Below are 12,257 nucleotides of genomic sequence, written 5' to 3'. Positions count from 1 at the left end.
TGTTCTTCGAACTAATGTCATCTGTGTTTTCAACGTGCAATATCAAGCCCACATTCCAATATTAATACAAATCATTATCACAAATGTCAGTTTTTTGTTGTTTTGTCTAACTTTTTTTTAACAGACATGTTTTGGAAATATGTGAACGCAGAACATTTTTCTCACATTCCTAAGGCTGGTCATTCTAATTAAGGTTTTAGTCCATTTTATTATTGATGAGTTAATGCCTCTAAGTTAAGTGGAGGAATTTCATGCCATGTATTTATTTCTGCAACGCACAATGTATGGAAACCATTGTACAGACTATGGACAGGATCTATAGTTTGACATTTTTAAAAAAAGTTATCCAATTTTCCTTTTAGATAATGCCAATTTTACAACTCCATGGTCTCCATTACTTTTTAAAACACCAGCACAATAAATTAAATTTGGATTGAGCAACTTTTGAAACAAACAAAGTGAATTTACTGTTTAACCTGGAATTGGAGAGTCAGCCAAGGTTCAGATCCTCAATATCCAGAAGTTTCCTTGGTCCATAATGTTTCTTTTTGTATATTTTAATTATCATAGACAGAATCTATTTCATTTCTATTGCTTTAGAGGCTCTTTATCTGCCACTGTCTGGGATTCCATTAATTTTCAAGGGAAACTTGATCCTTACAAAGCAATGTTAAACACCACAGAATTGCCTTCAGAGGTCTCCATTTGATCAGTCATTGTAGCGTACCACTAGAGATACTGGTGGCTTTGAAAATTCACTTAAAGCATTGTTGACCGTATCTTCTTTCATGCTATATGGGTTTTTATTGACAGATGTGCGTTGAGCAACCAAAGCTCTCATGAAGCTGGTGTTCTTCCTTTGGATATTGCGACTATTCTTTGTAGTCTTCGATAAACTTTTTGTGCTTATACCAACAGGTGAATTCTGACAGGTCAGCAGTGCTTTGAAACATCTGTAAAACTAGACAGATTCAAATAAATAAACTGAGCATCAAAAGGAACCTTCAGTCATTAGTAAAATTTATTACTTTAGTCATGAGTGACTAAAATAAATCATGTAGCCATCATGGCAGTCAAATAGAGAAATACCTCTAGTACAAAATAAAAGATTAGTAAATGCATAATTTAAACCTTTAATGTAATGGTAGGACCCTACCAATTACAGAGGGCCAAAGGGACTGGGTGTGCCTGCCCACAGTTCTTGGAAGACAACAGGATAAGATGATTAAGGTGACATATATGATGCAAATTACTTGAGGCTAAGAATATAAGAAAATAGAGGTTTTCTTGGAGATGTATAAAATGTTAGTTTGGTCTCAGTAGGAGTAGTGTGTGCAGTTCTAGTCACTAAACTACAGGAACGATGTGTTTGCATTAGAGAGGTTGCAGAAAAGATTCACCAGGATATTGTCTCGACTGGAGCATTTCAGCTATAAAGAGAGATTAGTTAGGCTGGGTTGTTTCGTTCTTCCTGAAAGCAGAGAACACTGAGGTGGGGGGGAGCTTGAATGAGGTATAAAAAGTTCAGGAAGGCATAGATAAGAGAGATGGGATGAAACACTTTCTCCACTATGGGGGTGGGGTGGGGGGTGTAGCGTCAATATTTAGGGACAGTGGAGTTAAGGGAAAGGATGGGAGGATTAGAGGGAATTTAAAGAATTTTTTTTGGCCGGGGGTGGTAGTGATATATTTGCAACTCACTCGCTGAAAGAGTGATTAGAGGCGGGAACCATCACAAAGTTGAAGTGTTTAGATGGTCACTTGAAGCACCATGGGATACAAGGCTATGGGTCATGTGCTGGATATAGGATGAGCATAAATAAGTGCTTGATGAGCTGAAGGACATTTTTTCATGCTTTAAAAATCCATGACTCTACTTAGCTCTTCACATTGTACCTTTTAACATGATAATACTGATTTCTGGCTAATGTTTGTTTTTCCGTTCTATTTGGATTCATTTTTCTTCTTTGAATGCTCAGTGATGAATGCTGTCAGCATAAGCGGGGACAGCAGACTAGTGGTCCATGGTGCCTCTACTGTTCCCCACATCAGTGCCTTAGCACTCATAGAAATTGTTGGAAGACAGGTTGCTGTTACTCTGCAAGCTGCTATAGCTATGATGGCAGCAGTCTGAGTTTGCACATTAGCAGCTAATGCCCATGATTTCAGTCTGAGCTTTCATGTAGCAATCAGGCATTAGGTGGTTTCTAAAATAAAATCAAAGTATTGTGGATGCAGAAGATCTGAAATTTTATCATGGGCTGGTTTCTGTTGTATGCACAACCAAATCAAATTGGAACCACTGGCTATGTTGTAGATATTACATGTCTGACAAGCTTGATTAAAAATGACTTTATAACTGTCACATGTACTGAGATACGGTGAAAAGTCTTAAGTGCTGTACAGGCAGATTGTACTGTGCAAGTGCCTCAGGGTAACAGAACAGAGTGCAGGATATAGGCTTACAGCTGCTGAGACGGTGCAGACAGATTAACATTAACATTTTAAGAAGTCCATTTAAAAGTCTACTAACAGCATGGAAGAAGCTGATCTTGAATCTGTCCTTTTCTTGTACTGAAACTTCTGTATCTTCTACTTGATAGAAGAGAATTGTTGAAAGTATAACTGGTGTGAGTGGGACTTGAATCCAGACCTTCAGTCCCAGAGGCAGGGACATAGGCAGGAGTGACAATGTCGTATATGCAGGTAGACTGGGTCAGCATTTCATGTGTTGGCTCCCTCTAAGTGTACGGGGCTATAGGCCTGATTGCTGCAAAGTGATGGACTAGTAAGTAGTTTTCCTCCAACTAGAAGAGCCTCTTGGTATTTGACATGTGATTTGTTATATGTTAACAATTACAACTTTACATTGATACAACAGACATTGTTACAGAGACTCTGACAAGGATCAGATGTTAGTTCCCACTTCTCCTTTGGCTGAGATCATCATGTGAGTCATGCTTATGGCATTGTTCAGTATTAACCCTTTCAGACTCATAAGCAACAATCTCTCTACAGCAGAAGTTGAGACATCAGCCATTAAATTCGGTTCACAAATGTGCTAACGAAGTTGGTCACTATTATCACACTGGGAATGATCAGTTCTAAGCCCTGCAATTAACCTTGTGCAACATTGGAGCTGCACTCTTTCAGGCTCCTTGACATTGACTGCAAGTTTTCTGACGGGCATGTGAGCGAATACACATACCTATCAGTCACTTTCTGCAGGCTGCCCCATCTTATCAATGTACTTTGCAGTAGAAATCATGTGACCTTTGCTGTCCGCTAAACTAGCATCATTGCTATCCTTATCCCTCGCCCTGGCTTTGGATCGCTTAGATCTGGTGTCTCAATGTGAGCACATTCTGCCTCAGTGTTATTTTCAAAAATCTTGTATGCAAGAATCAGGGTTGTGTTTGACACCAATGAAAGGAAACAAGAGGTAAATCAGGAGAGAGTGTGGGATGAGGAGGAAGCAGGATTTGAGAAGGAGGACTAGTTATGACCATGTTGTTGCCATCAATTTCATCCTCACCACTGCCACAACTTTGGTCATGGTTATTCCAATGAGGGCACCAAGGAGGGATGAGTGTTACCTCATCCTGCAAGAGACAGGGAATTGTGCCTGTGAATGCGGTACAGTATGTTTGGATGATGTGACTGTCACAGCTCAATAGCTTGCAGTGATGTGTAAACTGCGAGTTGTGGGTGTGAAGCTTGAGAAATGCTAAATGTGCGAGGGTGAGGTGAAACAAAATCAAGAGATTGTCTTTAGATGAACGAAGGAATGGGTGAGAATTGTATAGTTTCAGGCTAGTTGGCAACTAAAGATGAGTTCAGCAACCTTAAACACTCATGTGACTCATTCAGTTTCAGTGTTCGTTGAATTTCTTGCAGCTCTGCATCCAAATAGTTGGAGCTAGGGAGCTGGCACAGATTACTACAACCATCTGTTAACACTACCTTCACAAAATTCTGTCTAGAGGCTTCCTGGTCTTACTAGAAATAAATGATAGCTCTCCTCTCAACCTCAAACACCAAGGCCTCCAGTGCAGTATAGAAAATCATGCAGCCTGCTCTCAGCCATGTTGTCTGTTTCATTCCTTTGTCTCTCCCATGTCAATATCACTTTTAGAATGACTTCCAGTACCTGCTCCAGTCAAACCATTAGCAGGCAGCAGGAATTTGTTCGCTAGCTGCATCTGAATCAGAGGGCATAGGTTAACCACTCATCAGTATTCTTCTACCCGTTTTCAGAGATTATCGAATTTGAGGCTAATACTGTTAAATCTTTTAAAAGTTTAAAGTTACTTATGAGATTACTTGTTGAACCTGGGGAATTGAATCCAATGAAATGTGGTTTCAGTGGATGAAAGCTTAAAGTTTCTGAAGTCCTTTAACCTGGGAGAATAGGTCAGAATTGTGCACTGTCCACTGTTGTTGTCAATTATTGAGCTGTGTTTGAGTGTTCTATTTTTACAAAGTGCTGTATGTATTGTCAAAATGCACAAATTAAATACTGATGAGTTGGAATAACTATCAAGACTGTCACTAAAAGTAATGCTTCACGAGCTTTCCTCAAGATTAGACTTGGGCAGGGTGGAGTGGGGAATACATGTTACAGTTGCTATGCTGATGCTAAATGTTAGCAAAAATAATCATGTAGAATTTTTCTAATGAGTTTACATTACTCTGAAAACAATGTCCATCACTTTGATAAAATTTCAGATTTTAGAATAAAAACATCTCTTGGATTAACACAGTTCACCAAATTGAGGAATAAACTGTAGATTATGACTGCACATGCATAATTAACCCAAAAATCAGTAAGTTACTGTCTGCTCCCTGTGTGTCCCTCCTTATTTGAATACATCCATTGTCTTTGTTTCATTTGAAAAGGATATAATTGCCAATTTAATGAACACGCAACTGCTGAGGCAATGTGGTTTTGAAAAACACAGGTTTCCTTGTGTTTGACAAAACAGTTAGCTTTATGCTTGAACCAATCTCAGTAAAATAATGAAGTTAGCTTTAACTTCTGTGCACACAAGTACAGATTAGAAAGCAGGAAGGCGTCAGTTGGTCAATCAGAGTCTAACAAATGAATAAAGACTGTAAAGTCTGTAATTTTTGGATTTGTTTGGATTCAGCCTGAATTTGGTGATCTCAGTGCTTTTGATTTATAGATGTAGCCAAATGAGTTTTTTGTTCTTCTGGAAACAGCACCCAGTTGTCCAAAATGATGAGCTTTTATCTTAATAAGTAGTCTAATATGCTGTGCCTTTTCAAATATCTTTTGAAAATCCAAATACATTATACACAGCTTCTCCTTTTATGTATCCTGATAGCTCTGCCCTCATTCCTTTATAATTACCTTCACTAAAGCTTAGAACGATTGTTTTCAACTCCAATTCTCCCCCCTGCCACCCCTCAAATTGAATGATAAATTCTACTGTAATATGTTCAGTGTTTCCTAAGAGTTCTTTTACTCTGACAATTTATTAAACCTGCCTCGTTACATATTGCCAGATGCAAAATAGGCTGATCCCTGGTTGGATCGACAACATATCATTCTAGGAGACTGTCCCAAACATGCTCTGAATTCTTCTCGTGTCTACCCCTGTCAGTCTGACTATTCCTATCTGCATGAAGATTAGAGACACTCCCGAATGATGTACATGTTATTTACATGCCCTTATTATCACTTGATTTCTTCTCCATTCTAAGAATAGCCAGCATTAGAGGGACTATAGACTATACCTATCAGTGCAGTCTTTCCCTTCTTATTTCTTTCTCTGACCCATTTAAATTCTACATCTCTGATTTCTTGTGATGCCACTTGTTCCATACTGTACTAATGCTGCTACCCCACCATCTTTCCCACCTGTCCTTCCAAAAAAGTCTCACACCTGAATTTTTAGTTTCCAGCTTTGATCTGCTTGTAATCATGTCTCTGATTGTAAGATCATACCCATTTACCTGCATTTTCATTTATTTTGTTTTGAATACTATGTGCATTCAAGTAGAGTTATGAATTTTACCATTTTTAACCACTTTCCCTTACTTGCTGCTGTTTTCCCATGTTTGCACACTCTGTCGTTGCTGTTCCACTTTAGATATTGTTAGCTATTATGTGCCCTGTAATGCTGCATTATCTTCTTGCTTGGTAAGCCAACATTTCCCTCTCCCTGATTCTTTTCTTTCTCCTTTGTACCTTCTAAGCCTCCAAATATATGTGTAATATTGGATGTGATTCTGTTATTGGGCAACACTTTATAAAACATATGGACTGTGCTAACAATTACACCAGAAACCAATTTGAAGGTTATCGGTCAGGCTTATGGTCTGATGGATTGCCCATCCTTGAGGTTGCATATTGCACACAGGACCCTGATTTCATGTAAACCAGAGGGCCCAATGGTCTAAATGCTCAGCGTTTTTGAACTATTGTCACTGTATTGTAGCAAACAAGATGCAGCAAAGTCTTACAAATACACCTGAGAAAAATGACAATTCTGTCACAATTTTTCTGATTATTTTGTAATGAATATCTTATTCCCAGGGCATCAGGGATTGGCAGGTGCATTGACTGCAATCTGTTGTTGTGGTCATTTATGTGCACCTGAGAGAGTCTCTTTAATGTTACATCTGCCAGCTCTCCTCCCATGTCAGCTGTGTTTATGGTCAAGGCCAGGGATCGTAACACTGGTGAAATTCAGCCTCAGTCTTATTACACTACAGCAGCATCAAGCATTGTTGTGTTGCAGAGTGTTTCTTCTTGATTTATATTCCAACAATGTACATTAAACCCACACACTCCTGACCTTTCACTTGGATTGAAAGTACTCTATTACTTTGATAGTGAGCTATCATCTATTATTATTAATTCTCTCCAATCTGAAATTGCTTCATGTAACAGTGTACAAAAAGACAAAGAACTGTGGTTGTTGGAAGCCTGAAAAAAAAGTAGAAATGTAAAGAGAAACTCAACAGATCTGGCATTATCTGTGGGGAGAACAGCCACCTGTACCCACTTCAATTTAATTTCCATTAGATCCTGAGCTGGACTTCTGGCCTTCTATCCCAGCCAATACCAAGACAGCTCAATTTCACCTCTGAAACATCACTTATCTTCATCCTTGCCTTGTTCATCTGCTGCTGAAATCCTCATTCTATTTTTCTTATTTCAATACAATTTTAAAGTGGCAAAATATATGTATCATTCAGATTTGTCCACAGTCCTATTTTAATTGTTTTGATTTAGAATTTATGTAATTTATATATTATAACTTTTTATACATAAGTGTGTTTAAAAGAATAAAATGTAAAGACATATGTATCAGATAGAATGTCTTTTAGGCAACAGCATTAATCACTCCTTGTTCGGGAACCAAAGGGCGAAATTGTTGAAGATTCCTGGGTGTACCTCATTAGACAGGAACCCAGGCCAGAGTTAGGACTGCATCATTACAGTACCAACTATTGGCCCAATTTTAGAATTGCTCTTTAAAATTATCCAGTTTTTAAAAACTTCAGTGGCATTTGGAGTTGCATCATGACATTAGATGATAGACAACATACAAAAAACCAATGTAATTTAATGTTTTTCATAAGATTATTGGTTAATGTGATTGCAATCAAACTACCAGTTAAGATAGACTTGCCTTAAAATTATTGTAAGCTGATCATATTAATCCCCCACAAGGTGTATTGCTCTAGTTCAGTTTATTATGCAACTCAGATTATTATTTGTTGTGGTTGGTTGGTTTGCTGAGCTGGTTCGTTGTTCCGCAGAGGTTTCATTACCCTGCTGGGTAATATTATCAGTGCAGCCTCTGATGGAGTGCTGTTGTGTTTTCCCGCCTGGTATTTAAACTCTGGTGTCCGTTGAGCTGGATTCCCTCACTTTTGGTTTTCCTGCTGTGGAACAAGAAACAGCTTGGCGAGCCAACCAACTGCAACATCCACAACCCAAGCTACAAATCTGCTGTAAAACCTTAGAGACCTACGGGTGAAGCATGCTCAAATTGGCACGAAAATGTGAAAGCTGCGCCAAACAATAGAGTGCTACTCGCAAACAACTCTACTTCCTACATGGGTGCCTCAGTAACCAGGTATTACCATGCAGTGTGAGATAAAAATGCCCCATCAACAACCCACAAGCTTGTAGGACAACAGGACACAACGGCCACAGGATGGTCAAGGTAATGATCAACGTCGCACACAACCGGCTCCACAGATATAACAGACAAATTACGCACCAATAAACTTTATTCCTCGAAGTTACCAACCAAGACTGGACAATGGACCTAGAACGAGCCATTGACATCAGTCAACAGACCACAAGAGCCAAGAAAAAACAGATCCTTCAGGAAAAACAAGCCAAACTAACCCACCAAAATGGCGACAACAGAGCAGACACCTGGATAAGAATTCTTTCAGACAGGAAACTGACAGACACAGAGAAAGCTGTTCTCATTCGCGGACTCAACTACAGCCACAGAGATTCCAACAATCAGAATTCCTAGCCACACTGGAAGCTACACTGAAGACCAACGGCATCAATGAAGAAACACAACAAGCCATAAAACAGACAGTGATCCTGACACTGACCAGAAAAAGCGAACTTAACACTCTCAACACATCAGAAAAGAAGGCCCTAGAAGGACTGAAAAAGGACAAAAACATCACAATACTACCAGCACAAAGGGCGCATGACGGTAATACTAAATAAACGGGACTACCTCTCCAAGGGACAGACACTACTAGCTGATGAGAACACATACCAGCAAGTGCAGATAGACCCGACACCACAACTAGGCAACAAGATTCTCAATACACTAAAGAGACTCAAACAGACCGGACAAATCAACAAAACAGACTTCTTAAGAATGAAACCTGAAGGAACTAACACCCCCCCATTTCTACGGCCTCCCAAAGGTACACAAACCAGAAGTACCCTTCAGACCCATAGTCTCCCTGCCAGGCACGCCATCACATAGATTAGCAAGAAGTTACAAAGGAGGCTAAAGCACCTCATCAACAAGTCACGCTACTCAATCCACTCTGCCCAAGAGTTCCTCAATTCCATCAAGGGCATAATAATAGACAACGACGGGACCATGGGTATCATTTGACGTTACTGCCCTATTCAATTCAACAGACATACCACTAGCAAGAGAAACAGTGCCAACCCTACTAGAACAAGAACAAGACCCCAGTGATACCATCTCCACAGACAACATGCTGAAGCTACTGGACCTAAGCCTCACCACCCACTTCACCTTTAACGGCCAAATATATGAACAGATCAACGGGACACCCAAGGGATCACCTATCTCCGGACTAATAGCCGAAGCAGTGATGCAGAGACTTGAAAGCATGGCCCTTCTGCGAATCCAACTGAAACTATGGATACACTATGTGCACGACACCTTCGTCATTATTAAATGGGCCAAACTAGAGGAGACACACGAACTAATAAACAACACCAGGGATCAGATTTACCAAGGAAGAGGAAAAGAACAAACAGCTCCCATTCCTGGACATCATGGTGGAACGTAGGACCAATGGGGAATTCCTAACAAAGGTACACAGGAAAGCCACACGCACTGACCAAGTACTGAATTTCAACAACAACTACCCTAACACACACAAACGAAGCTGCGTTAGAATGTTATTTAAATGGGCAACAACATACTGCAGCAACAAAGAATATGCCAAGAAGAAGAATACCTCTTCCAAGTATTCAAAGACAATGGATACCCGAACAACTGGGCCAGAAGATGCTATTACACGAACAACACCAGGAAGATACTACACGCCCTGACACATTCATCATGCTACCTTACATCAAGAACACATCAGAACTGACCACGAGATCCCTATGATCACTGGGCATCAGAGTAGCACACAAATCCCCATCAACCCTACGACAACCGCTTACCCGAACCAAAGACCCACTAAAGACCCACAGGATTGATGTCATATTCAAGATTCCCTGCAAAGACTGCAACAAACATTACATTGGTCAAACAGGAAGGAAGTTAACCACAGGTGTACACAAACATCAATTGGCAACAAAAGGACACGACCAATACTTACTCATCTCCATCCACATGGATAAGGAAAACCACCAATTCGATTGAGACAATGCCAAGATCCTGGGACAGGCCAAGCAGAGACAAGAACCGGAATTCCTAGAGGCCTGGTTCTTCACTAAGAAAGCCATCAATAAACACATAGAGTTGGACCCCATATACACTCCATTGCGAAGGAAAACCGGAAGTAAGGTAATCCAGCTCAATGGACACCAGAGTTTAAATAACAGGTGGGAAAACACATCAACGCTTCATCGGAGGCTGCGCTGATGATGTTACCCAGCAGGGTAATGAAACGTCTGTGGAACAACGAACCAGCTCGGCGAGCCAACCAACCACAACATCCACAAACCGAGCTACAAATCTACTCTAAAACCTTAGAGATTAATGTTTAGTTAGGGCGCAACACAGTAATAATCCAAATGTCAGAAGCAAATGTGGAGGGGGTAGGCAACTGGATTGTTAGAAACCTATAAAACTTTTAAGTTTCATAACTGTCGAGTAGTTTTTTTCTGGATCAATTGCCTTACTTTTCCCAGAAGCTGTCAATGTAACACAATTTTACAATGAGCCCTTGCTCCAATCCAATTAAATGATCGTAAACTGAATTTCAAAAACTTAGTTGTTACGAGTGTGACAGAGAGGATACCTCTAATATATTTCATCCTGTGTTAGCAGAATGCAAAATGCTTCAAAATAAAATGGTCAGATGCTGGAAAATGTGACAGCTGACATTTTGGAAGGTGTTTACCTATTTTCGAGGAGTTCAAGGGTGAAGAGAATTGTCTTAAGGAGTGATGTGTATTCTGAACATTCTGTGCATGAACAGGTCTAGCAAAGATGCACATTCGACTATTCTTTTTCAGCGAAGAGAAGCATTTATTTTTGTAGATAGCTGTCTGTTGGCCTGCATGTTATAATATTGGTCAACTTTAAATTGTAAAATGCAACAGGACACCTCATGCATAAATAAGACTACAGGTGCCAAACCTTATTTGCTTCTGTGCTGCGGGTACAGGTGCCTTGATACTTAATAGTTCAAAAATCAAACAAGTCCTGTTAATGTTTCAGGAGCAATCCTCTTAGGCCAACACTTCCTTCTGCATATTAGATTTCACACAACTTTTGCAAAGAAGAGCACAATGCTGCTCTGAAATGGTAGTGAATTTTTTTAAATTCACCTGTGGGATGTGGGCATCACTGGCTGGCCAGCATTTATTGGCCGTCCCTAGTTACCTTTGAACTGAGTGGCTTGCTAGGCCACAATTATTCATAATCATTTATTTATATAACTTGTAGTAGACTGAGATTTCTGGTAGTAATTTTCCTTTGGGAGATCAACTTGAAACATCACCATATAGTTGTGTAATTAACCTGGTGTCAAGATTTGTGATTAAACATAACTTGAACCTTTATAATTAAATGAGGTTGTTTTAAACATGCTGTAACATCATACACTTTTAAAACTTTTGAATGGCACATTCTTGGATATCAATGGAAATGTTTCCCCAAAAAATAGAGGGGTGATGAGCTGTAGAACACAAGCTTGGTGAAGACAATGCTAAATGTCGACTTATGTTTGGGATCAGGGCTGAGGAGAAGCTCAATGACTTGCTTGAAATGGCATGGGTAATGAACTAAGAATTGGTAACCATCTCCAACACAGATTCTTGTAATCTTCTGACACATGAATGTCATGTTTCCTGAATTCCACCATCGGTAGTCTTTGTCAGTTCCTTCTAATTGAGATATCGGATAGCACCTTGTATAATTTAATGCCAGGCAGTCATCCAACTAGTCTTCCATTTTCTTAAAAGATGAGCTCAAAACATGTGCTTCTAGTTTAAAAAGAAGATGAAATCTGCTTCATAGGGCATAGTTTTCAATGCGATAGATATGGTTTAAAGTGTGAAAAGACATCTAACACCATTGCAAACTTTAGTTATACTGGATGCTAGTCTGTTGACAGTGCTGACATCTCAGTGCTTTTAATGTCTGCAGGAATTATGCAAAGTTGGCCAACTGTGACATTAGAGACAGTAGGAACTGCCGATGCTGGAGAATCTGAGATAACAAGGTATAGAGCTGGATGAACACGGCAGACCAAACAGCATCAGAGGAGCAGGAAGGCTGACGTTTCGGGCCTAGACCCTTAGG

The 12,257-nt window shown here is 39.8% G+C and overlaps 1 protein-coding gene across 1 annotated transcript in view; it reads right to left on the bottom strand.

Moving 5' to 3' along the window:
• Positions 1-709: 709 nt before the first annotated feature.
• Positions 710-12,257, bottom strand: part of LOC109918597 (opsin-3-like) — a 53,354-nt gene continuing 41,806 nt past the window's right edge. The window contains exon 4 of the mRNA XM_020518528.2: positions 710-961. Coding sequence (XP_020374117.2) covers positions 710-961 — 252 coding nt within the window. The remainder of the gene's footprint in view (positions 962-12,257) is intronic.

Source organism: Rhincodon typus, chromosome 13 (assembly GCF_021869965.1).
Source record: "Rhincodon typus isolate 14 chromosome 13, sRhiTyp1.1, whole genome shotgun sequence".
Taxonomy (NCBI): domain Eukaryota; kingdom Metazoa; phylum Chordata; class Chondrichthyes; order Orectolobiformes; family Rhincodontidae; genus Rhincodon; species Rhincodon typus.
Note: the sequence above shows the minus strand (reverse complement) of the source record. Positions and strands in the feature narration are given on the sequence as shown.